The sequence below is a fragment of the Cottoperca gobio genome, chromosome 9 (assembly GCF_900634415.1).
Source record: "Cottoperca gobio chromosome 9, fCotGob3.1, whole genome shotgun sequence".
Classification (NCBI taxonomy): Eukaryota; Metazoa; Chordata; class Actinopteri; order Perciformes; family Bovichtidae; genus Cottoperca; species Cottoperca gobio.
Genome location: NC_041363.1, coordinates 28490133 through 28517255, shown reverse-complemented (window position 1 = coordinate 28517255; position 27123 = coordinate 28490133). Strand labels below are relative to the sequence as shown.

Below are 27123 nucleotides of genomic sequence, written 5' to 3'. Positions count from 1 at the left end.
ATTCTACATGTTAATATCATAATGTCTGTATTATTTTCTTGCTTTCTTCATATTTTGTGATTCCTGTTCTAGTATATGTTCATATTTTAAGCATTTATTTTCATTCATAATATTCTCTGTGGGAAAACTTGTTTTATTGCCTTGTTTTCTCTATTTTTGTGTTCCAACTCGCATCCTAGGGTCTGATGCCAAATCGGTAAGGGTAGATTTTCTTAGTGGTTGCTTTAAGATGCCTGTATCATACTGTTCAAGTCATTCATGATGAATTCCTCCCTAAAGAGGCCTGAGATAGAGACACCTCTAGCAACACAGTAGGATGACTGAGTGGCAGAATGAAGGGAAAGTGAGTCAGAGGAGCAGGGGGAGGGGGCTGAATGGAGGGGATTCCCACAGCTCCAGCAGTGCAGGGGCAGCTTTGGGAGGAACAGAGCTCCATGCTGTGGTGAACAATAACTCCCCCGATGTCTGAGTTTCTACACCAGATTCATGCAGTTTTTACGATAAGAGGTCAAGCTTGAAAAGATTTCAGTTATTGTTGATTCCTAAATATCATACTCCAGCTGACTCTTGTGTTGTTGTGTGTCCCTATGTGTATGAATGTGTTATCATATGAATGTGTGAGCAGCATTGCACCAGCAGATGGAGCTGCAGGGCTGCAGGACCCTGCAGGGCTGGTCAGATCAGCTCCCACTGTTAGGCCTGACAGACTGCTCTGATCCACTGCCATTCATCTGCATGAGCAGCAGAGGTGAGCCTCACACACTGTACGCAAGAACAGATCAGGCAATTTAAATGTGACTGGATATATTGAGGTAAATACATGATGTAGCCTGAAGTCATGGGAATAATTAGACAAACACTGTAGTAGAAGATCTCAAACTTACTTTACTCACAAACTTTAGTTGACTTTATTAGGAAGTTATTACAGCAGTAACTAACTATTCTTCCTTGGGCTCACATAAAATACAGTATTACATTTCACTTGATTTGTGTTATTTCATGAATATCTACCAGGATTTAAGAAATACCGACACCCCCACAGGAAGTGTTGACCAGACACAAAAAAACATTTAAATGTTCTATTGTATTCTATTCCTGTATTCTCCCCTGTGTTATAATTCCAAGTCAACATATCCATAATGTAATTTTGGTTGCAAGTCTAATTACTGATATCGACAATTCAATTCTCTCCAGTGGAAATGTTCGTTGTTGATATTTAGAATTGTTCTCACATTACAGATACCATAAAGGAATTCCAGATATCTAAACATCAGTATCAGTAATCAGTATTGATAAGTCATCTTGGATTTCTAAATAGTTAGAGTGTAACAGAATTGCATTTCACATATCTAGAACTACTTTTCAGATATCAGAAATACAATTGTAACTAGCAAAATATATTTGTGCTAGTAGTAATTATATTTTAAGATATCCACAATTCCTTTTATAACTAGTCAGAATTTAATTGTAGATTTCAAAACAGGAATTTTTCACTCATTGTAGATATCTTTAATGTTGTCCGTACATATCTGAAATGCAATTATTAATATCTGAAGGGGAAATGACGTTCCTACTGGACACAATCCTTTTTCAAATTAATTTGTAAATATCTGTTAACGTTATTCTTACTAGTGAATAAGGTGATATCTATAATTAAATTAAATATATTTCTAAAGTAGTTTTGACTCGTCAAAATGTAATGTAAATGTATTTGTAACATGTCAAAATTGTTTCACAAATATTTCATTACATTACATTTAGCTGACACTTTTGTCCAAAGCGACTTACAATAAGTGCAAACAATCATGAGGATACAACTCCGAACAGCAAGAATCTTACAATCTTCAAATAGGTTCAATCCTTTACGTGCAGAACAATAGCTTCAAATAAGCCAAACCAAGTGCAACATACAGAAACAATAGGATATGAATTCAAGTGAAACATACAAAGAACAGATTCTTTAATTTTTTTATATCATCAATTAACATGTTTACTAACTAACTAAATTGCTAATAGTCAGGCCTACTGATTAAATGTTAAAAGGTTATAGGCTATGCATATGAAAACTTCATGGAGTGACAGAAAGTAAACCGTCTGAAAATGTTGAATAGTGAGTAAATGAGATGTTTAAATACATGATGTGAAGCGTCATTTCATTCAGGATGTATAGTGTTACTGTTACTAAAGTAACCACTATAGTGACTAAAAGGATTAAGAGTACAAATGTATACAATATGTGTCTGCTGTAACTAAATTATAATATGTGAGCCTTAAGGGAAATCCCCATGTTGACAGGGAGGTCAGAGATCAGGCTCAGTGTTTAGTTGTGGTCGCTTCAGCCGGCTCAGGGTTGAACTCTTCCAGCAGAGCATCCTGCCATTACATCATCCACACTGATGTTACGTTGTTTTTGGCACAGAGCGTTACCTGAAGATGAAGCAGATGAGTGATTCTCAGAACTCCCAGCCCACAGCCTTTATGAACCACCTGATGAAGCTTTCCAACAAAACCCAGGTAGACAGCTCATACGTCTTCATGCAGCAAAACGTTCCCTTCTTTTCTCACTTCTTTAAAGATTTCAGTACTTTAAATGTCCCGTCTTTTTTTGCTGTCGAATGATTTCCTTCCCTGTTCACCACACCTAACACTGAGACGGGCTTGTCTTAAATCAAGCCATACAGAGTGTTTAAGGTGTATTTTGGGTGCAAAATAAAAAATATATGTTTTTAATTTGGTAGGGCCAACACCATTCTGCATTGATAAAGAATTCATTTAAGACTTTAAATGACAATGATATAATGAACTTATTGTCCTAATCATTTGTATGTGTGATTGCATAGAACAGTAAATATCACAAACCACAAAGTGAAAAAAGAAAATGATCTGATGAAGAGAACTGTTGAAAGGGCTCGGATGTCACATATAATGTCTTGTCAGATAACGAATGACAAACATCTTAGCACAGGCAATCTTCTCAGTCACTTCACGTTAAAGGTTTCCTGGGGTGTCTTGGTAGCTCACCCAGTGGCACAGGCGCCCCATATATAAAGGCTGAGTCCTTGCCACAGCGGCCACTGGTTCGAGTCTGACCTGTGGCCATTTGCTGTATGTCGTTCCCCTTCTCTCTCTCTTTCACAATCTGCACTTCTCACTATCATAAAGGCATGAAAAGCCCAAGAATATAACTTTAAAAAAAGTTAACGGCTTCCCAAAAGTACTGGAAAAGTATACAACAAATATGTAATCAAATAAGCAAAATCATATCCATCATATAAGAGATGGAGCTCTCCCTAATGTTCCTAAGAGAAATAAAAAAAAAACAGGTTTTGGAATTGATATATGATAATAAAATGAAAGACGTCCTGCGTCTCTGTCTCCCCCCAGACATTGCTGGGGCAGCAGACGTCAGGGCTGAGCAGCCTGGCCCAGGCGTCTGCCCTGCTGGACGTCTCGGTCCAGGCCTTGGAGGACACACAGCAGGAGGGACTGCAGCCAACAGACATGGTGTCCCTCATCCAGCTGCTGTCTCTGGCTGCTGATGTCCCCACACAGCCACTAACTGATGCCACCAACCACAGCCGGTACACCATCCAGGAGCTCAGCCAGCACTTCATCAGTGTAGCCGACAGCATCATCAGTGAAGACAACGCTCTCAAGTGGCAGGCCATCAAAGAGGTAGCACATTAACAGTAGCACTGCATATTCTCACTTTTTCTTTTGCCCTGATGTATGTAGAGCTTGCGAATATGTTCAGTTTGTGTTATGTGTTCACATCTGACATGAAATATCATAGATTTAGAAAGGAAATCAATTTTCTCCAGGAGAATGAGAATCAGTACAGTTTCACATGTGAAACAGGCTATTCTACAATATATATAGCAGAATGTTTCTCTTCAGTCATGACCCAATCATAGCATTAAAGGGTCCTTAGCTCTAACACTCGTGCAGACATTAAAAAACCTCATCTAAAAATCTACAAAGTAATAGATTTTGAAATCATGGAGGTACTTTCAATCTCCACTCTTACTGAGTGTTAGAGAGTGTTTAAATTAACTGCCAATCAAGGTGATAGACAGACAGGCAGATGGATTAATGGATAGATAGATTATGTCAGGATCAGGAATCGTGGCTGCGCCTGCTGCCCTGGTCCTGCGGGAAGCCTTTTTTACATTTTCCTACTTCCATACTTTCTCTTTTTTCAACACAACATAATCTCTGTCAAATGTTGTATTTGTACTATGTTGTTTATTCTGTACACACGACATCTATTGCACGTCTGTCCGTCCTGGGAGAGGGATCCCTCCTCAGTTGCTCTCCCTGAGGTTTCTTCCATTTTTCCCCCTTTAATTTTGGGGTTTCTTTTAGGAAGTTTTTCCTTGTGCGATGCGAGGGTCTAAGGACAGAGGGTGTCGATAGATAGATATATAGATAGATAGATAGAGAGAGAGAGAGAGAGAGAGAGAGAGAGAGAGAGAGAGAGAGAGAGAGAGAGAGAGAGAGAGCGAGAGAGAGAGAGAGATTAGAGCCAGTTCTGCTCTAAAGCACTGGAGGGCAGTGTGCTACTACAGATACACATATTAACCAGTTTATCAGAATGATGAAGGTCCACGAGAACAGTAGAACAGAGTTAGCAGAGCTGCCTCTATACGTCTTTATTAAGACATAGCATAATCATCCAATGTTCCCATTCTGAATGTTCTGATGAGAAACAGAAGGAATAGGCTCTAACCCAGCTTGGACATTGTATTTGCTCCGAACTCTATTACCAAGTATTTTTTGTCACTTGTACTTCTACTATTGATGTGTGCAACTTGATGAGGTTGCCTTATGACAAGTGTTGTGTTTCTCTCAGCGCTTGGCTCCCTTCCCCCCAGGCCTCTCAGCGCTCCAAGGCCACCTCAGCCCAGACTCAATGGATGAGCAGCACTCTGAAAAACTGTGGCTGTACACTTCCACAAACCTCCCTAGCTTTGTCTCAAAGGCTCAGCTCTTAGACAGGCATATTGAATTTAGAAGGAGGGGTTTTAAAGCAAACAATGGCAAAATCCACGATTGTACCCATCATTATAGTCCAATCTATTGAACTATGTGTGCCCTGTGTGTAGACTCTGGCGAACAATAAGCGCTGCTGAAAGCATGTTGTCATTGTGTGGCATTTGCATAGTCATTTTGAAATGTACCTCTTCAGCTCGTACGACTGTGCTGAGCGGGGCAGAGTGGAGAAGTGTTGCTGCTGCTGAGATGCCGGTGCTCCGTGTGTTTTAGGTGGTGAACGGCCCCATGGATGTGGTCAAGACTATCGACCGCATGGTGACCAGCCTGAGCCCTCGCTTGATGGCAGAGACTGATCACCTGACTGTTCACAGACTTAACATCAGTAGGTCACACACATACACTGATATATTAAAACGTGAAACAGATATAGCAATTTCATATTCATACAAAGGTCTGCGACCATGATGAATGGTCTCGAGCTACACTGAAGCTGCCGGATGATCAGTTGACCTTTGAGCAGATACTGTACGGTCCATTCACCAATAGTAACAGAAGAATCACATAGTAACAGAATGGAAAAAAATTGTGTAGTAAAATAGTATATAGTGTATATATAAAGATATAGTAGATGTCATTACCATAACAGCACATTTATATTTATATATATATTTATCTATATACATATATATATATATATATATATATATATATATATATATATATATATATATATGTAGCTCTGTCCATTAGTTATATCAGAGATAATAGGACCGATCTCACCAGAGTAATTGTTGAGATCTCTGAACGAAACAATGTCCAATGGAACCTTTTACGAGCAATGCAGTCGTGTTCAAGCAATGACTTTGTTGAAAACAGCTAGAAAAAAGCCAAGGCGTTGGTAGTTCAACAACTGTGTGTGTGTGTGTGTGTGTGTGTGTGTGTGTGTGTGTGTGTGTGTGTGTGTGTGTGTGTGTGTGTGTGTGTGAGAGTGTGTGTGTGTGTGTGTGTGTGTGTGTGTGTGTGTGTGTGTGAGTGTGTGTGTGTATGTGTGTGTGTGTGTGTGTGTGAGTGTGTGTGTGTGTCCGTGCGTGTGTGTGCGTGCGTGTCTGTGTGCGTGTGTGTGTGCGTGTGTGTACGTCATGACTGGATTATATTGAAAAGTGTCCTCATTTTTTGTTCAGCAGCATTTACATACAATGAGGGAGAAAGTTTAAATAGTGAAATGGAACACACCATTTGCATTGTGAAGATTTGTTCAACTTCTAAAATCTCCATTTTTCTTTTAAGTTGTCCAATGTTCCCTTCCTCGTCATTGTACTTAAGGACGTAGTTAGAAAAACATGAAGTAGATTCCTGAGATAAAAAACCCTTTTCTTAAAACCCAGCGGAAATATGCTTAAATTGCCATGGTAACAGTATTCCAGCACAGATTAATCAATCTTGATTAAAATTCAAACATTACAGTTTTTATTATAGTGTGGTTATTAAAAAAAAGTGTGATAAGAAGCACAGAAACGTGTGTTCTTACATAAATAAAACATGAGAAAATATATACATTGTAAAGTAAAAACAAAATCTTCTTTTTAAACATATTCTTATTAATACGGGCATTTGATACAACATTTTTTACACCATCAAATGAAAGGAAAGGAAATGTGTTAATGACATGACTTCAGACAATATACACAGAGAAAATGAACAGCAACTCTTTACTCTTTACTGTCCATTCTTTTTCAGAACTGGAGGTGCAGCAGCAGAGGCTGCAGGAAGGATCCAGAGGATCCAGCTTCTGTGGGCCGGAGACAGAGAAACACACCAAGCTCGACTGTATTTCAGTCCCACATCAGAAGATACAGGATCTCCATAACAACGGTAGAAAAATTCTGCAGGAACCAATCAGCTTCCTCCCTTCGCACTTAAAGCAGTCCCTTATTCAGACGTACCTATCACAACGATGAGTGTTTGCAAAGAGAGAAGATGCATTTAAGTCTTGCAAGTGAACGACAAACGTGTCAATGTGTAGCATTAGTTTACCTACTTACGCTCCCAAGGTCTTGCAGGTAAGTGTAGATGGACGAGCATTGTTGGGTTTTGAAACAACCATTCATCTCAAACAATAAGTGATGCTAAATTAACTATATTTCTCTTAGTACTATTTTATTTGGCTCTCTGTTGCAAGCTGAAGAACGCTTCATCTTGCTATTGTGCTGAATGTACAGGCTTCCATAAACTCACGTTGGTCAACACGTGGTACGGCTCTCTGCGGCCTCTTTTCAATCCTGAGGAGAACATCACCATGGTTCCTACCGTCACTGATGGCAGCCAGAGGTAACACACAAGCACACGTGGAGCTTCTTTTCTTTTCATGCAGTCTCACCACACCAAAAACATTTTTGTCCACTAAAATGATGATTACACCTGTTGTCTAGAGTCAGGTACTATATGTTACAGGACTACACTGACTTTCTTAGAGTTTGATCCTCCTCAGCTAACAGATAAAGCACAGTTATTGAATACGCTTAACAGCTCCATTCCATTTAGCTGTGCCAGTCATGCTAATGACCTAGCATAAGTGTCATGCAGCTATAATTTACTCTATTGTTACACCTGTGTTTGGCAGGTCAGTGTGTGTGATTCCTGCTTGGCACGTTTCCACACCTCATTAACATAAAGTTCTGTTCAGAGGTTCAGTTCTTACTTTAGCTTGTTATGGAATCAACGTACATAACACAGGCTTAATGCTAACTTTCTCCATGCTAAAGCATCAGCTTGTACACTGGGCAGAGCTAAACTAGAGATGATTTGGGAAATTATTTTAAATAAAACATATTTATTTTAACTACATTTTGTCCAATTATTTGATGGTGGGTGATGAATTCAGGTTCCCTTTTCATTTCACTGGAAAAACACTAGCATAGTACTGCTGAAACAGCATTTTTGTGAAAGATAACATTAGTTTGAAAATAACAGCTATATTTCATTTTTTCATAGCTTGCTCTTAGTGCCTACTGTTATAATGTGTATATCTGTGTATGTAACCAGGTATTTGGGCACCGTCCTGGGCTCTTCTGTCATATCCACCACAGTGCTGGGAGATGACCAGCCAGTTAGCACAGCAGTTCGCTTCCAGCTCCAGCACAGAGTTCAGGTTAGCAAAATCTCAACTCTCCACCATCTTTTCCTTAATAAAATATCATATACGTTATATATTCTATATTTATTACAGAATCCCACTGGTACTGTGTATGATCCAGTGTGCGCCTTCTGGGATTTTGATCTCAAGTACGTACCAATGAACATTTTGAAGAAGCGTGGGCAAGTTAATACAACTGTTATCTTACCTGTTTCATTAAAGGAATGTGATAAATGCTGCACACACTTTAGATAGGAGAATATTGTCATTCTTGGCATTCCTGTGTGTCTGTAAATATGTAAGTATGTTCTGTTTGTGTTTAACTAGTCCAGAGGCTGGTGGATGGTGGAATACCAAAGGCTGTGATGTAGTGTCCAAACAATATGGATACACTGTGTGCTACTGCAACCACACCACCAATTTTGCATTGCTGCTGCAAGTTTATGAAGCTCAGGTAACATTGCTCCCTTCAGTTATCACCGTCTATTTTGTGTAGGCTTTCATCTACAGTATGTGCTGCTATTCACAGCTCATGCTCTGTGTGTGTGTGTGTGTGTGTGTGTGTGTGTGTGTGTGTGTGTGTGTGTGTGTGTGTGTGTGTGTGTGTGTGTGTGTGTGTGTGTGTGTGTGTGTGTGTCAGAGGAGCCCAGAAAATGAAAAAGCTCTGCAGGTGCTGACGTTCATTGGCTGTGGAGTGTCTCTCTGTGGCCTCCTCTTCACCTTCATCCTCTTCATCGCTGTGGGGTGAGTCACAAACATCACAGAGTGCACTCTGTAAAGCGCAGAGGGTGAAAAGCATTTCATAAAACCCAGATTCACATCAATAAATGGAAGAAAAAAACAGCCCCACAGTGAAACATTCTTGAAAAATCCTGAGAACTACTGTGAAATCTTCAATCAAATATTGTGTGTGTGTGTGTGTGTGTGTGTGTGTGTGTGTGTGTGTGTGTGTGTGTGTGTGTGTGTGTGTGTGTGTGTGTGTGTGTGTGTGTGTGTGTGTACCTGTACAGTGTTCCTAATTCAGACCGTACCACTGTCCATAAGAACCTGATTGTTGCTCTGGCCATCGCTGAGCTGCTGTTGATGTGCAGTGACTGGGCGTCTGCCAATGAGGTGAGACTCCATCTATGACTTATTTGTACATTTTAGGTGAGTTACAGTAGGTGGAATATTCATGATATAATCATCAATCAATAAATGTCCTAGTAGACAATTTCTCAGCCACAAAACACAGTACAATACAGTCACAAGACATGACTGGAGGGTTATTGTACAATACTCACACACACTCTCACCGCTCTCAGCCAACAGTTGGCATCTGTGGTGGAATGGAACTAAATAAATGTACTCAAGTACTGTATTGTAAAGGTTTGACTTACTTGTACTTTACTTAAGTATTTCCATGTTACGCCTTTCTACTTCTTGTCCTACTAGTTTAAGCTACAAAACAGTATATAAAGTATTTAAAATGAGGTCCACATTTATCAATTATAACCTAATAAAATAAATCAGATTCTAAAATTGGCCATTCTACATAGTTTTTACTTCTTTATTTTACTTTTGGTACTTTAAGAATATATTGTTGCTAAAAATGCTGTACTTTTATAAATAAATTTATAAAGTGTATAGTACAATCACTTCCATCCCAGGGATGTAGTTTAGACTGTGTCCCAGCCCACACACCATCTTTATATAACCTTGTATATTGTATATCCTGTAGGCAGCATGCTTTGTGGTGACTGCACTACTCCATCTCTTCTTCATGGCCTCTTTCTCTTGGATGCTGGTGGAGGGACTGCTGCTCTGGAGCAAAGTCGTGTCTGTCAACATCAGCGAGGACCGCAGGATGAAGCTCTACTACATCATTGGCTGGGGTGATTGTCATCTCTTGTCAAGTTGGAGATTGATTTATGACCTCTGGATACCTGTAGATTAAGATGGTGGATTCAATTTCCAAATTCATATAGTATTAGCAAACGGATTGTGATTTAAAAGCAAGTAAACCAGGTGCTCCATGGTGAGGAGCACAGATCTTTCTTATCCTTTGTTTTGAGGAAAGATATGTGTTATATTTGGAGTGTTTATCAAAAATGCCACCCCAGACACAAAAATTAGCAAAAGAGAAGGTGGTCATAAAGCCATAGAAAGGTCGAGTGGGTGAATTAACCCCCCGAGAATAATAGCTCAGGGCCCAGGGCCCTGAAAATGTGGCCCCTAAACAATATAGTTGAATGGTGTCAGCCAGTCCGAACTTCCATTTTCTTCCAAACCTGGGACATACACATTTAATGGGGCTTTGACTTTATTGAGACAATAAAATTAAAACATTTGCACTTTAGCGTTGATACCTTAAACACGCGCGGGACTCACTTAGAAGAAGCAGCGGCACGAGCACATCCAGAACAGGCACTGCACTAGTCATACTATAATGGCTGTGTGTGTGTGTGTGTGTGTGTGTGTGTGTGTGTGTGTGTGTGTGTGTGTGTGTGTGTGTGTGTGTGTGTGTGTGTTTGTGTGTGTCCAGTTTTGTTCCCAATATATCTATCAACTCGTCTGCCAAATTGTGTGCTTTTATCCCAAAAAGAATAATTGGTATGATATGTTGAGCTATGGACGCCCTAGTAATGGAAGTTAGAATGTCCGTTATAATATTGCCAGTTAACATAACTGGATGTGAATTCATACATAGGATTGTTTTGAAATGGGATTTTTGTTATGATTTCATGCTGATCGGTGGTGATATGTTAGTCCAAAGCCGGTAAGCCCATTCAGAGCTGATGATCACAGAACTCCTGGATAAACAGCGGTGATGCAAAGCTTGGAGTAAAACCAAATATATAAAGAAGAGATATTAACAGCAATTCAATTATTCAGCAATTTTAGAAATGTAGCTTCTCTGAGAGGATATAAATAGTATTAAAAAGACTGAAACTGTGCTAGAATGTATTCCATTCCATGCACTCATGTTGAGCTAAGACATTCAATTTAAACTAAAAACGTTCCAAAACATGAATTGCAGTTCAAACCAATAACTGTCAGTAAACTATTGCAATATCTTTATATATTTACTCTGAACACACTGTGTATTACATCATGACTGGTGACAAACAGTGTAGATTACATCACCAGATTCGTTGTGCTATTGCTTCTGTAAGGTTGGACCACACTTCCCAGAATTCCCATTTACCATTTAAGGGGATTTTGGAAGTGACTTTGTTGAATTAGCCTGAGAATAGTATTATCAGTCTGTAATCTTTCTGTGGCTGGAAAAAAGCATCATCTTCTGGCCAAACGGTTGTAAAACATGTAGTGGTTATTACAGTAATAGTCCCGAGAGGACCAACCCTTTTGTGATGACCTTTTCTGAAGCATTACCATAAGGCCACAAAATCAGAGAGCGGACTAAGTACGGAGGTTGGACCGCTACCTGAAGAGGTGCCAGTTCGCCTCTTGGGCACTGCCGAGGTGCTCTTAAGCAAGACCCCCACATTGTCCCCGGGCGCTGTACATATAAAAACTGCCTACTGCTGCTAATATGATTGAGGTTGAATGCAGAGTCTAAATGTCACTGTGGGTGCTGTGCTGTGTACATGTGTGACGATAAAAAGAGGATTCAAAATTCTCCATTTCCTATTTGCACTATTAAAATGTAACTGGCGGATGCCATGAAATACAACCCAGAATGTGAAGCCTTTCCATTTTGGAAACACCGTTCTGCTTGCACCATCCTCAGGACCATATCTCAGCTCACGAACAAATGATCTTATAATCAACAGGAAGATTTTCCGGACACATGAATGCTTCTATTGACCCCCGCAGGGCCTCATTGCTCTTTTATGTTGGGGACTGTAATGAATGCTGCAGCCTAAAGGAGCTGCTAGTGGAGCTTTAGACTTTTAGTCTTGGTTGCCTTATCTAATGAAGAGTTATTGATATTAACTTATATCAACACTTAAACAAACATTATGTGGTGGATGTGATGTGATGTTATGTTGTACTGCAACCTTAACCCAGTTTTTAAAAAACAGCCTGCAGCTGCTACTGTTAATGTTCCCAAATCCATCTGTGAGTGAATGTTATGTTGCTGAGAACAGTGTGTGAATAAGCACCACAAACACTCAATATTAAGCTGTTCCTCTCAGCGCTCCAATGTTCCCCTTTAGACTAAACAGACTTGAGAAGACAACAGACTAAATAGTCTGCTCCATAAATATGTATTTAAACATGCTGATTCTTGTGTTGTCACAACAATTCCACAGTTCATTTTCTCAAAATGTTTTTCAGGACTACCTGTTCTAATAGTTGGTGTAACATTGGCAGTATCAGTGGATGAGTACAAGGCAGAGGATCACTGCTGGCTCAATGTGAAGACTGACACAATCTGGGCCTTTGTGGGACCTGTTATATTTGTCTTGGCGGTATGTAATCTCACTGTGTGTGTGTGTGTGTGTGTGCGTGTGTGTGTGTGTGTGTGTGTGTGTGTGTGTGTGTGTGTGTGTGTGTGTGTGTGTGTGTATCTTCCCCTACCTCGTGTACCTCCTAACTTTCATGTCTTCGTAACTTTGTAAATCTTTATGGGTATTGTGATCTTTTGTGGACTTTTTATGCAACCTGTTGCCTTTGAAAAGACGATACTCTTTAAATTTAGAAAACCTTGTTGTTTTGTGCTGTGAGTTTGATGGTGTTTGTAATGACTATCCAAATATTTTCAATTAATTTATTAAAAAAATGTAAAGGAGGAAGGGGAAAAATAAGGTAAAATAATAATAATTGATTTAATCAATATAACATTTATAAAGTGAGAGCTTGCACTCTGTTAATGTTCACCTTGAAGTGGACCTCATGGAGTTTTGGACCACAAGTCATAAGGAGAAATGTTTTGATGAATGAGTCACTTTTGTTTTTGCATCTAGCGTGAACATGAGGACGCACCTAAACTCTCTCCCCACTCATCAGATAAGGCTTGGTCAGTACCCCTTGGCATCACTTTTTAACACACATGGTAGTTAAGTAAAAATAAGTCAACGTTGACTTTTAGTTTCTCCGAGGACACGTCCATCCACCCCAACCGGCCCTCTAATCAAACTGTTGCTCTTCATTCTACATCACCTGACTTCCTCCTTACATAATTAAGCAATGTACGTGCAAAACTTACGCTTGAGGGGTACGTGAAATGTCACAGCTCTCCACGCAGGGATACTGCCCAAACTGCCTGAGTTGTTGCATTGGGAGTGAGAATGGGCTGAGCATGCGGGTGAAGCATTCCAGCCCTAACCAACTAACAACAAGCAGAGAAGAACTGCGAGCTAGCAAAACATGGTAGTAAACAATGCAAGTTTCAGAATGTTCATAAAAATGGCTTTACAAATGTTTCATGATGAAGGAAATGCATTTAACATTTAGCTGTGAGGCGACAGTGCTAACCATTGCTCCACGCTACAAACAATACAGAAGATACCATCTTTCAAATGAAGACTGAGCTTCTACATTTCCCTTATATTTTCCCTATATTCTATGTTTCATCTCAGATATGTCAGGGGCAGTGTAAAATGTGATTAGTGTGATGTGATTTCCTGCAGCCTGTGGAGCAGGGTAAACGTGCCCTCCTCTACATGAGAGGTTGAGGCCAAGTGGATCTGCAGTGGCACGTCTCATGTTTGCTGGAGGCCATGCTGATGCTGTTTTCCTGTGCCTGCAGGTCAATGCAGTTGTGCTGTGTCGGGTTGTCATGGTGACCGTTGCCAGCGCTCGTCGTCGTGCTAAGATGCTCAGTCCAAGCTCGGCATCAAAGATGCAGACCTTTGACCTCACCTGGTGAGATACAATGGCTTCTCTACCTCTCTCTGTCACTCTCTCTCTAGCCTCCTGCTTTTTGTGCGCTCTCTTTCAAAAGTATTTTTTTCTTGTGCGCCCACTCTCTCTCACACTCTCACCCTTTCACACATACACACATACTTACTGTTTCCTTTTTGGCCACAGTCAATAGAGACAGTGTGAGAGATTTGGAGTTTAGGTTTGGGAGTCAGCTGTGGGAGTTGTAAGGGCTTATCAGCTTAACACCTGGTCCCAACACAACTCTGTGTGTGTGTGTGTGTGTGTGTGTGTGTGTGTGTGTGTGTGTGTGTGTGTGTGCATGTGTGTGTGTGTGCGTGTATGTGTATATGTGTGTGTGTGCGTGTATATGTGTATATGTGTGTGTGTGTGTGTGTGTGTGTGTGTGTGTGTGTGTGTGTGTGTGTGTGTGTGTGTGTGTGTGTGTGTGTGCGTGCGTGTGTGTGTACGTGTATATGTGTATATGTGTGTGTGTGTGTGCGTGTATATGTGTATATGTGTGTGTGTGTGTGTGTCATGTCAGGTCCTGTTTTTACTACTTTAGGCCATAAATTCTGTTATTTTATAAGTGCTTTCATGTTATCGCTTCCATTTAGCCGTGTTCAGCACTTTACACGATCAGCGTCTAAATCATGACATGTGTGAGCAAACAGTGAAGTTAGGATGGTAACGTATAGGTTTATGGCAGTCACTAAACAATCCTAATTACTGAGGACAGTTTGAAGGCCCTTTTGTAACACATGTACATCCTTCGTCTTTGTTATAGGACCTTGAAAACATATTTCTGACTGGCCATGGAACTCGTTCCAAGTTCAGTTATTTCACCACATCTTACAGAATACTTTAAGGATTTCTAATCAAGTTAAAGCATAAGGCTGGCCATGCTCTCCTTACTGTCAACAAACCCTGTGAGAAGACTCAAACCTAAATGTATTAGTAGTACCCTACCCTTTCTGGCTCTCAGCCTCTAACTCATACATTCCTGTTTGTTATGTGTCACACACAATCATCTCATCTTTAGAAAAGGCTCATCAATTTCCTAAAACAGTCACTGTATTTCTGAATGAATGGAATAATCCATAGTTGGTGCTTTAATGAGTTTTTGTGGCATCAGGATTGTGTGTGTGAGATGAAACTAAATAAAGTAGAGTGTGTGTTCATGGTGATGGAGAAACATTTGGCTCATTGATGTGTTTTAATAGTTTTTGGACAACAATGGAGCTCTATTGCTCAGAGGAAGAAAATATATCAGACTTTGAAACACACAGATACATTCATTGTCTTTTCATGGGATTTGTTCCCTTTAGATGAGCCAGCTTGTAGTAAAGACACATTTTTGCTTTGTTGTTACAACATTTGTATTTCCAAATAGCTACAACTCTGCTTTATACATAATACATGATGTATTATTGCCAGCAAAGTATGAGCAGCAAACTCAATTTCCCTTTTCGTTGTGTCAGGTCTGTCTATGTTGCTATGGTTACAGGATTATATTATATTAGTATAGTTATGCATGCAAGAAACATTTGAAACACCTTAACGATGGTTCAGATGACTTCTCTCCATAAGCAGGTGCTGCATTTTTGGCTAAACATATGAATATGCATTAAAGCATGCAGCAGAAAGGCCCAAACCTGCAGGTGGGTCTGAGATTGAGATGAGTACTAACCACTGCACCACCAACACATGAGATGGGTCCGAACTACACAGAAGATTCAAGCTTACACATTAGGATTTCGATTCTGTCCCTTCTTTATTTTCTCTATATTAAATCTTTCCATCCAGACTTAGTTTTTTATTTGTCTATGTCTAATGGAAATGTCACAACGCCATCCCCCTCTCTCTCGCTGTGTCTCTTCATTTCCTCACAAACACGCTGAAAGTAGATGTCTGTGCCAGCTCTAGAGTGTTACGTGAATTCAGGAGATTAGAAGGAAAACAACATTCAAAAATAAAAGGCAAGAGAGGCAAGTGAGTGCTGGCTTTGTCCTTGCAGACACAGTGCAGTCTGAAAACTCAATCTCTCTGCCCAGGTGCAGCAGTGTGACAACAATAGTGATTTGAACAAAGGCAACCTTTTCTGCCTTGCCCCAAGAAATGGTTATTGGCCGTATAAGCACAAGGATTGCTGAAAGGATTCCAATGGAACTGGAGTGAATGTGGTAGGCGGTAAAATCTATAGCCTCGCTGTGCAGAGATGTTTGAGGATTCAAGGAAGAAATAATCAAACCTTGAAAACTTTACCTTGCTGGCTCCTTCTGTCGGCCTATACTCGTGTTTTGTAAAATGGTTGACAAAGAGAAGGTATACGGAGCACTGAGGAATTAAAAGGAACACAGTGTGAAGTTTTGTTTCAGTGTTCTGTTAGACCCTATTGTCATGCATCTCTATTTGAGTGTACTAGCGTGTAATTCATGCTCATACCGTACGTGCATTTCTGATTCAAGTTTGTGCATTCTGTGTATGTTTGCAGGGCTGTGACCCGTCCAGTTCTCATCCTGCTGCCAGTGCTGGGTCTGACCTGGCTGTGCGGAGTGCTGGTCCATCTGTCGGTAGTAGTCGCCTATGTCTTCATCGCTCTCAATGCCGTCCAGGTAACCTAACAAACTCTCACTGTTCTCATGCAGGCAGCTGTGTTTTGAGTTAAAAAGCTCTAAAAAGCTGCTTTACACTTCCTGCTGAGAAGCAAACAGACACAGTCAGAGACTAGCTGGTGGACATATTGGAGCGCTTAGCAGCTAAAGAGCCACATATTTCCCCCAGGTGTTGGTAGAATCCTAACCAGTTAAAGGCCCTGTCACACAGTTCCGTATGGCAGAAACATGCTACATGAGAAGTAACTCAAAATTTGTCAGAGTCCAAATACGTCCAACTTTTCCACAGTGGTGTTGTAGCTGACGTATACATAACGTATACATAACAAATATTATACGTATGTCAAACCTATTGATAGCGTATCACTTACTTATACAAAACATATCAGAGCGTCTGGCCAACGGAGCTGGAAAAGTGCCATTTGGTTCGCGTCATGCTGATGCTGGAGAACGGCTGGAATGTACTCTTGTCGCAGCCTCTCAGCATCCTCCATGCTCTCTGATGATGGGATGATGTATTCATCAAGACGTGCTGTGAAGAAGTGAGGATGAGCTACTCACCCTATATACTATATTCAAACCCCAATAAGCTCCCAAAACGCTAGCTGAACGCTAGCTGTACAGTAGAAACACGTTTAATAAATTACTCCGTCATCAGGGATAATCTTAACATAGGTTACGAATTGGTTATCCACTCGTTATCAATAAGCTGGCTGTAGGGTTCACCGTCAGCCGACGTAGCCTATATCTAACGTACCTCTACCGTATTCACGTACTGTATTCACATTCTGTATTCACATAGGTATTCACGTACTGTATTTACGTACGTAAGTATTCACGTACTGTATTCACGTAGGTAAGTATTTACGTACTGTATTTACGTAGGTAAGTATTTGCGTACTGTATTTACGTAGGTAAGTATTTACATACGTATTCACGTATGTCTAACGTAACGTAACTTATGTGTACTTACACACGTTGGGTAAGTCCGGTAATTTTAAACATGCTCTAAACATCAACAACAACGCACCCCAGCGTAACACAGCGTGCTCTTAACGAATACTATTTGTACCTTACCTTATATCAAAGTACACCAGTATATTGCCGATATTTTGTATACGCCATATTTTTGTATACGTTATGCCTTCGTTGGGTATTCATCTGATACATTTTGTATTAGTAAGTGATACACTATCAATAGGTTAGACATGCGTATCTGTATATGTTCACTTCTCCGATCCGATCCGATGAAAAGTCGGACATATTAGCATACGTTTCTGTCATACGGATATGTGTGACAGGGCCTTAAAAGAAAGAGAATATTGGACTGACACTCATCAGTTGGACACAAACTCTAAATAAATGATAATGCTGCTGGGTGTGTAAATAAGCAACTGTTTGCTAAGTTCGCCATATCAACTTAAAGGTGATTTCAATGTTTGTACAGCTGCCCCCAAGTGGCCAAATAAAATCTGTTATGACAGTAGACAACTCCAAGCCATCCTAGAAGAAGATCCATCTGCTTTTTCATGTGTCACTAGCAGCCTGGCTGCTTTCCAAAGCAAATAACAAGATTAAGAATCCCAATTTGAACTAGAAACCCTGATCTGAGTGCAATGCTAAAAGCAGAGTGAAACATTAATAAGTACTATTAATAAGAAGGCAGATGTTTGTTACTTACTGGTCTAGTTTAGTAGAAATAACTCATTTGTTATCACTCTCCCCCTTCGCCTTCTTTGCCTCTTATACTAGGGCTCTTTTGTCGGGTAGAATCCACAGTTAATGTTCCACCGTGTGCTCTTTCCGTTACCTGGGTTTAGCTAATGTAAGCAGTTCTGTTGAGTTACCTCTGAGCAAAATGCTCTGTGCAGTGATGCAGTGTACAGTATATGTCTAGGGCTTTTATTGTGAAAGGAGTTAAGCTATGCTGCCATTGACAACGTGGGAGCAATGAGGAGTTTGACCTCTTGGTTCAGACTACGGAGCCTCCGTGTTCTTTTTTTATTACCTTCATAAGTATAGCACAACTCAAGCGCTATCCTGCTTACTTCATAATGATAAATTAAAAATGTTATCTTTTGCCACTTTAGATATGATGACTTTTTCATTATTACCAGATCAGGCCAACCTCCAAACATTCACAACAGACCACATAACTGTTGAAATATGTGTTTCTCTTTACTGTTTATGCAGTGACATAATCACACAATACAAATACGCATAATTACAAAGAAATAAAACTATAGGAATAAATATACATAAATATCTTTTTGCGTTCCTTTGGAGTGTTTGTTTTGCACCTGGCTTTTCCTCAGAGCTCTGACTGAAGCTTTACCAAAAAGGTATCCACAGCGGGAATACTTAGTGTTGTGTATGTCTATCTTTATTGCACACATGTAATGTCTTTATCATAAATTGTAACTATGTGTGTGTGTGTGTGTGTGTGTGTGTGTGTGTGTGTGTGTGTGTGCGTGTGTGTGTGTGTGTGTGTGGGAGTTGACAGTGAGTCCTTTGAACGGCAGGTCATACCACATCTACCTCCATCTCTCTCCCCCTGATAACACAGCAGTTACTTCCTCTCATAGACACTCTTCTCTTTCCGTCCATTCTGTACATCTCTCTCTCCCTGTCTTTTTTTACCCCTCCCACCCCTCCCTGCTCGTTAATTAATCAAAATGAGCTAGCCCCTGGGTGACCCCCAGAGAGCTGCTAGTTAATTTAGATTTACTGCCAGTGTCCAGCTGAGGGCAGATAACACTACAGTAGGAGTTCTTCCTCATGTAGGTAGGAGGATGATGCTCTTCTTCTTACAAAAAAAGAGTTATTTTACTGGGCTGCTTCAACAGTCTACAAAAGCAAAGTCGACAGAGAGAGTCTAAAGGCCAAGAATACAGAGCGTGAGCAAAACAAGTCTGAATAATAAGATCCAGCAGAGGTGTTCATTCACTAAACGAGTCCCAGTCTCACTTCTGCTTCTGGACACTATATTTATTTATCAACACTGAATTATTTGGGCAGTCTGATTTTTAGACATATTTTTTCATTATTAGGCAAGAGAATACATACTATATGCAAGGCTACTATATTTCTATTACTGTCTGTTTACATTATTATTATGACATATATATATGTATATATATATATATATATATATATATATATATATATATAAATATATCCCATAATCTAAAGTAAATAAACTAAAATAATAAAATATTGAACTAATTTAAATAATAAACTATAATGGACAACCCATTATAGTTTCCGATGTGACAGAGCAGAGTGTTTGTTCAAATGTTGCAATTCTACTGTGCTTAATTACATTTGCATTACTACATGTCTTGCAAGCCTCTGTCTACTGCAGATTCAGCAAAGCAGAGAATTTTAAAAGTTGTTTTTTCCAGAGTGAAACACTTGATTAAGTGTTGTGTCTCACTCTGGAAAAACAACTTTTTAAATTGTATATTTGTTGATCAACAGCCAGCATAGTCTGTAGCCTGCAGAGCATTTATAAATAACAAAGCAATAAAAACTCACATTGAGTCACAGTTAGATTAATATGTCCTGAAAGTCCTTCAACAATAGCTCCCATATCTGACATATCTTACTTTGGCTCCACCATAATCACATCACTGACTTAATTATTACATAATATTTAAACATATAGCTGCTCCAAAACAGCAGACACAGCAGCTGCACTCCTGTGATCTCGTAGAGAAAGACTTGAAACGACCTACTGTGTGTTTGTGTTTGTATGAGAAGAGACCATGTGAATTATGAAAGATGGGATTAGTGTGATGTTATAGAACTGTAAAAGCGCTCAGGGAGGAGGTTGGCATGGAGGGTTTAGTATACAGAGTGTACAAACTCAGGTTAAGTACGTTGCTCAGGGGTACGATGGTGGCAGCGCTGCTATTGAACTCACGTCCTTCCAGTGTTCTATTTGGAAGCCGTACCATGAGACCACCGCCGCCACCAGATGTTCTGGAAGGCACTGACAAGCAATGCTATCATAAACATAAGTGCTTTTGTTTGGAAGGCAGGAAGTCAAAATGACTTTTAGTGTACTTTAAAGAACAGAGATGCTGTGATTCAGACCACAAGAGGATTTTCTCTCTACACAGATGGTTGCTAAAGCCAACAACGTCTGTAACTTTCTGAAAACAACAAGCTGACATTTACACCCAATTAGAAAGTAAGCAGGGTTTGAACTGCAATTACGAATGTCTTCCAGGAGAGACCATTATACCAGTATTTAAAATATTATCGCATCTCGCCCCTCTCTACGATGGCAGGATTTGTACACTGCTAGCAAACACTTCTGCCTTCTAACGTGTTCACATACAAACTAGTTATTTTCAAGGATAATTCGGTCTAAAGAGGGCGGGCTACTACTACTGCATTGGAACATTTATGGCTGGATGAAGTCACATTTTTATATTATCCCCATTTTTTCAGTACATCAGTGGACATACACTTTTTTTCAAAATGACATTTCTGGTACACATTGGAGAGATCCAATTTGAATGTATTTCAGCTAAGAGTTGAGTGCCGCACCCTGCTGAATCTGACTGAAGCTCGTGCCAAAAGGGAGTAGAAAACCACACAGATGGGGAGCATGAAGAGATATTTTGCAAGACATGGTTCTCTTTTTGTTGATAAAGAGAAAGGAGAGTTTGATTGAGAGTGAGTGGAGTACTAAATGGACTTGATGAAGATGTTGTCAATGAAAGCTGTATAAATGGAAATGGAATTTATTCTTCTCCACTTCACCTTTCACCTGCCTCATGTGCCTCTCTCCTGTCCACAGGGCCTGTACATCTTCTTAGTGTATGCTGTTTACAACAGTGAGGTAAGGAGGCATTCAGTCCATTGTCAACACTGCTGCCTGTCACCACTGCGGCAGAATATCAGAATGTATCTTTGTACGGTATGTGAGGCTGCCAGCCTTTTGGACAAACCAGTGGGTGTAAACACTGCTTCTCATTTAGGTGAGGAATGCCATAAAGAGGATCAAAGAAAAGAGGAAGGCCTTATCTTTCACGGTGAGTGAGTAAAAAGAACACAGCTGTGATCAGGTCCATCAGTACAGGACAGAAAATAAATTCCCTCTTTACAAATGCTTGTTTTAGTGGAACTCCGACTTTGTGGGCATTGTTTTAGTTTAGTAGTATAGTGTAGTAGACTAGTCCACATTTATACTTCATTATTAATTCATCACTTTGAAGCACTTCTTACTTGTGATGTATTTTTAGAACTGTTCCCAGCCAACTAGCTTCCTACCTTCCCAGAGGGCCCCGATTACCTCCTGGGGCCGCAATCCACCGACCCCCTCCAGCCCTGAGACCAGTGAGACCTCTGGACCCACCAGCTCCACCTCTACATCATTGGTCATCAAGAACGGTATAGGCTGCATGACCTGATGTGTGGCTGCTGAAGCATTACTTATGCAGCTAGTGCAGGGGAGATAGTTAGTTAGGACTTGTGGACCTTGTGTGTGTCATTATTTACCAAAGGACTGAACCCCTGAGAATTGTGTGTTTGGTCTAACATGATATGTATTTTAAGTAGGCCATTATTTTGATTCATTAGAAAAAATAACGCAATAACCCCCCCCCCCTTGACTCTTTACGTCACCGACACGGCGCGATCACAGCAGCCTCGTCAACATGGTGAAGCGGATGAGAAAACGTTACTTGGCCCAGTGAATGGAAAGTTTACATTTAATAAACTCCACTGATGCTAAAGTCAGCGACCCGTCTCGTCATCTCTCGATCAGGCGTTCAGACGCAGAATGAGTCGGTCTACCTGAGACACATTAACAACTCCATCAGGAAATGTATTGCAATGGACTGCAGGCCAATTTCACTTTATGTCAAACTGATGGTCCGTGTTGCCTAAGATAATTATGGCATACTAGATATTAGAGATTTTGAAATGCTTCAAACAGCAAATATTGATATATGCAATTCATTTAGATTAATTAATCACAAAGCTTGTAATTAATTAGACAAATTTTTTTAATCGCTTGACAGCCCGAATTGTAAGTGTTTAGAGGCGCAAAAAGAGGAGGGAATGGAAATGTATACGAGTGCCGACTGACCTCTGTCAAATCAAATGTATTTATACAGCCCAATATCACAAATGACACATTTGTCTCAGTGTGCTTTACAGACTGTACAGCATACAACACCTTCTGTCCTTAGACTCTGTGGCAGTAAACCGTGTGAAATTGAATGTATTAGAAAAGCAGGTGTTCAATATGCGGCTCTGTTTCATCATACAGACAGACGGAGAGAGACTATAGCTGTGTACAACCTTCTTCTACCACCATTATTATGGAAAACCCAAATACCCAATGTTATCACAGTGTGAGGTCAGCAATGCAAACACCTGCTTTTTGCTTGACTTTACCTTTTTGTTTCTCACAGCTATTTTCCGCTCCATATAGAGCGCTCAAAAAAGTAGTGTCCATGACATGATTGGGTCAGTTGTCGATTCATTGGAATGAAGCATAACTTTTTTTGGGAAACAAACCTTTTCAATAAATGAACTGAACTGTTCCTGTCGGTCTGGATTGTATGCATTTATGTCTATTCCCCATTACACTCCCGCTTGACACAGACAGCATGTTGGGGATTTTTTTATTCTTAGCCCTATGAATCATGGGATTAAAAATGACATTTTAAACAAGTTTGTACTAGTGGGGCAGTAGAGGTGAGGGGGTCACCAATGACTTTATAATACATTCTCCAAACTATAATGAAGGTCATTGAGGGTCAAATACGGTGTTTGTCTAATTATATTACATTAATTGTTTAGAAATAATAGGGCAAATAACAGAGATCTGCATAAAGAAGGAATCAAAATATTCTATACTGACAATTCTCATAATGTCCTTTTGTTATTCATATTGTTTCCATGTGAGGATTTTACTTTATAAAGCTGTCTTTGTTTGTGCTTTGTGTTGCTTGTATGTCTTTGTCTTACATGTTTTGACCTTGCATACACACATTTTGGTCCTGAAAGAGAAATGCAAACTTTAAATACAAATAGATGTTTTTGGTCTTTCAGAGAGCTTCAGGAAGGAAAGCTTTGTGAGTTTCTCTTTAAAACCAGCATCAGGAAACCAAGTAAGTAGCATGTATGCATTATAACTGCATCTTTGTCTTATCGTACCGTTTAAATATGACTGAGTATTCTGTATGTCTTTTTTATTCAAACAGGTGGTCCAGCTGACTGGGTTCAAGCCATCAGGTACAACTCAAACGTCCCCTGCTCTTGAATAATAATAATAATAATAATAATAATAATAATAATAATAATAATAATAATAATAATAATAATAATAATTATAATTATAATAATAATTATAATTATAATAAGCTTTATTTGTATAGCACCTTTCATACAAGAGTTGCAGCCCAAAGTGCTTCACAGCAAAAACATAACAATTGTACAAAGTTATACAGAGCATTTACAGTACAATAGTCACAGTGTGGATGTAAATGTGAAATAGCATTAAAAAATAGCATATACCATGGTCCTCTCATCAAGCACTCAAAATTCAACTATCACTCTATCATGGTGTGCTACCTGAATCATTGAAGAGTTGTCATTAGTTGAAATGACTAAGATAAGATTAGCAATCATTGATCCCACTCAGGGGGAAATGCATAGTATGGATACTATAAGTGTACTAAAGTAAAAATACCCACAAAATAGTCACAAATAAAGTGAGGAGTTCAACAAACTGCACTGGAGGGGATGGAGTTGGATGGTGGGTAAAGTGTCTTGTTTCTGCAGATAGCAAGTTATTATAAAAACAAAGTCTCATGAAGCAAAGACAGTAGCACAGAAGGTATACTGTGTGATTGAATTATCGTCCAGTAGCTCTTATGCAGCAAAGACTAAAGACCTGCAGTGGTGGTCATTCAAATTAATCAAATCAAATCAAATCAAAAAATCACAAGTTACAATTTTGCGTCAGTGTGCTTTACAGTCTGTACAGCATCCGACACCCTCTGTGCTGAGACCCTCGCAGCGCACAAGCAAAACTTCTCAAACACACATATATATATATTTATGCAAGATTGAGTAAAAAGAAGTTAACACAGAGGTGTGTTGAAGATTTACAAGTGATTTTAATCTGAGTTTGAATCCTGAACCCTAGGCCTGGGTCGGATGGTGGGTGCTCCACACTGTAGTAGATGTATGGGCCACACTGATCTCTCACTGCTGATGTGGAAACGAGCTCTTATGGCAAATATATCAATCATTAAATGAATTCACACTTTCTGAAATGAGTTTGGTCAATGCCATCTATACATTCCTGAAAATGACTGGGAATTGTTTCAAGCATCCCAGCATCCACCTGTGGCCTCCGTTCCTTCGTGGTGTGTCACGTTAGGAATGCATTGAGCTCTAACTGCTTTGTCTTTGTCTGGTGCAGCCTTGAGAACAAAAAGAAAAATATAAATTTGTATTTATTCTCATTGAATTTCCTCATTTGCGTTGACTAAATGAGCTCATATTTCTGCCAATGTATTAGTTTATTGTTAGCAGAAGTGTTCTGTAATGGTGGTTCAGTTTTAAATGAGAGTATTTTTGTGTTTTCTTAATTTTCACAAACACAGAATAGAATGTCATGAAAATCCTTTTAAAGGCACTGAGTGTTTGTAGAAAGCATCGTCTTATAATGACTTCAATCTAAACAATTGACTGGAGGAGAAAGAGCAAAAGGGTTTTTATTTCCCTGGATTGTCTCCATTTACCTGCACAGTGTTCAGCATTAGGCCTGTGTGAAACTGCCCCAGTGTCTTTCATTTATTTCAATGTGCAGGCAAACACAACAGATGGTCCCCATATTTCCAGAGGGTCAAGTCACTGTCAATGGCTCTAAATTGTCTGGCAGTAGGAAAAAGGAAGTTTTTAGATTCATTAAATGCTTAGCCGTCTGTGAGAAACGCCTGATGGATGGTGTTTGAGTGCTGCTGGGTGTTCATTGTTGACCGACGAGATAAAGAAGAAGTTCATTCCCTTAATCAGGAACGGACGGGGCCGGCTATTCACGCTATTGGCCATTAACCACTCCAACACCTGCTCTCTCTCACTCTGCCTTTCATTTCCCCCTTTCTCGTTTTCTCTTTTGTACACAAACACACTCGCACTCCTGTGATGCAACAACAGTACACATCAGATTGAGCTGAGAGTTGTGGCTGACGCACTTCTCTTTTTTTCACCGCAGGTTGTTGAACTGCAAATGGAGTGGATCCTGATACTCAATTACAAAAAGCATGCACCGGCTGAAAGAATGGACACACACAGATCCCATCTGAAGACGTACACACACACACGCACACGCACACACACTCTGCTGGGAAGGGGAGTGTGGAATAAAATAAGCATGATGGAAGGATGAAGAAGTCTTACACTATAACACAGTATAAAGAGAAAGTCGCAAATTTACCAGAGAAAAACACAGAACAATAGTGTTGTTTGGATGGATGAGCCTCATCACACCACAGGAGGCAAACTGGGTTTTCTCAGATGTATGACCTTGTAACCTCAGAGAATATTAAAGAGTGTTTTCTCTGAATATTACCCCCCTCATCCAGCGCCGTCATTTATTTGTTTTTTTACCTAAAATGGCCCTAATACAAAAAATGTCTTTTCAGAATCAAAGTCCACAGACCTCACAGTGAACAGTTCTTACACATTTAAAAACAAGAAACATCATTGTCACTTACACAGCAACCAGGTATTGGAAAGACATTTAGATGCATTTGACTACAAACACAGTTCTACAGGACATCCATGATGGTGTCTTTGTGGTTGCTACAACATTTTGGAAGCAACAGTTGGCATCCCTTTAATTTCCATAAAATGACATGCACTAATGGTCTCGCCAGCCGTTATGTGTGAGGAATATTAATATTAATGGTGGGCTTCATTCTCACTCTTCTGTCCTCATGTATCATGTAAATAGCTAGTGTAGTGATCCAAGCTTAACACAAAGAACAAAGGCCCATGGCCCCTAATATGGCAATATGTTGTTATAGTTCCATCCATCGTCTACCGCTTACCCGGGGTCGGGTCGCGGGGGCAGCAGCTCCAGTAGAGAACCCCAAACTTCCCTTTTCAGGGCCACATCCGAGGCGTTCCCAGGCCAGTGAGGAGATATAATCTCTCCACCGAGTCCTGGGTCTTCCCCGGGGTCTCCTCCCAGCTGGGGAGGCGTCCAGGTGGCATCCTTACTAGATGCCCGAACCACCTCAACTGGCTCCTTTCAACGCAAAGGAGCAGCCGCTCTACTCCGAGTCTCTCACGGATGGCTGAGCTTCTCACCCTATCTCTAAGGGAGACGCCAGCCACCCGTCTGAGAAAACCCATATCGGCCGCTTGTACCCGTGATCTCGTTCTTTCGGCATGACCCAGCCTTCATGACCATAGGTGAGGGTAGGAACGAAGAACGCCCGGTATATTGAGAGCTTTGCCTTCTGGCTCAGCTCTCTTTTCGTCGCTAAAGTGACTGTAGTACCGCCCCCGCTGCTCCGATTCTCCGGCCAT

The 27123-nt window shown here is 40.2% G+C and overlaps 1 protein-coding gene across 1 annotated transcript in view; it reads left to right on the top strand.

Moving 5' to 3' along the window:
* adgrd2 (adhesion G protein-coupled receptor D2) overlaps positions 1–26726 on the top strand; it is a 30075-nt gene extending 3349 nt beyond the window's left edge. Inside the window, exons 5-25 of the mRNA XM_029439912.1 lie at positions 626–748; positions 2420–2514; positions 3385–3675; positions 5266–5377; positions 6733–6867; positions 7215–7323; positions 8038–8143; positions 8222–8277; positions 8456–8582; positions 8769–8872; positions 9139–9241; positions 9849–10002; positions 12413–12546; positions 13827–13942; positions 16434–16554; positions 21365–21406; positions 21546–21599; positions 21810–21957; positions 23629–23687; positions 23781–23811; positions 25802–26726. Of these exons, the coding sequence (XP_029295772.1) occupies positions 626–748; positions 2420–2514; positions 3385–3675; positions 5266–5377; positions 6733–6867; positions 7215–7323; positions 8038–8143; positions 8222–8277; positions 8456–8582; positions 8769–8872; positions 9139–9241; positions 9849–10002; positions 12413–12546; positions 13827–13942; positions 16434–16554; positions 21365–21406; positions 21546–21599; positions 21810–21957; positions 23629–23687; positions 23781–23811; positions 25802–25809 (2228 nt within the window). The 3' untranslated portion in view covers positions 25810–26726. The remainder of the gene's footprint in view (positions 1–625; positions 749–2419; positions 2515–3384; positions 3676–5265; positions 5378–6732; positions 6868–7214; positions 7324–8037; positions 8144–8221; positions 8278–8455; positions 8583–8768; positions 8873–9138; positions 9242–9848; positions 10003–12412; positions 12547–13826; positions 13943–16433; positions 16555–21364; positions 21407–21545; positions 21600–21809; positions 21958–23628; positions 23688–23780; positions 23812–25801) is intronic.
* The last annotated feature ends 397 nt before the right edge of the window (positions 26727–27123 follow it).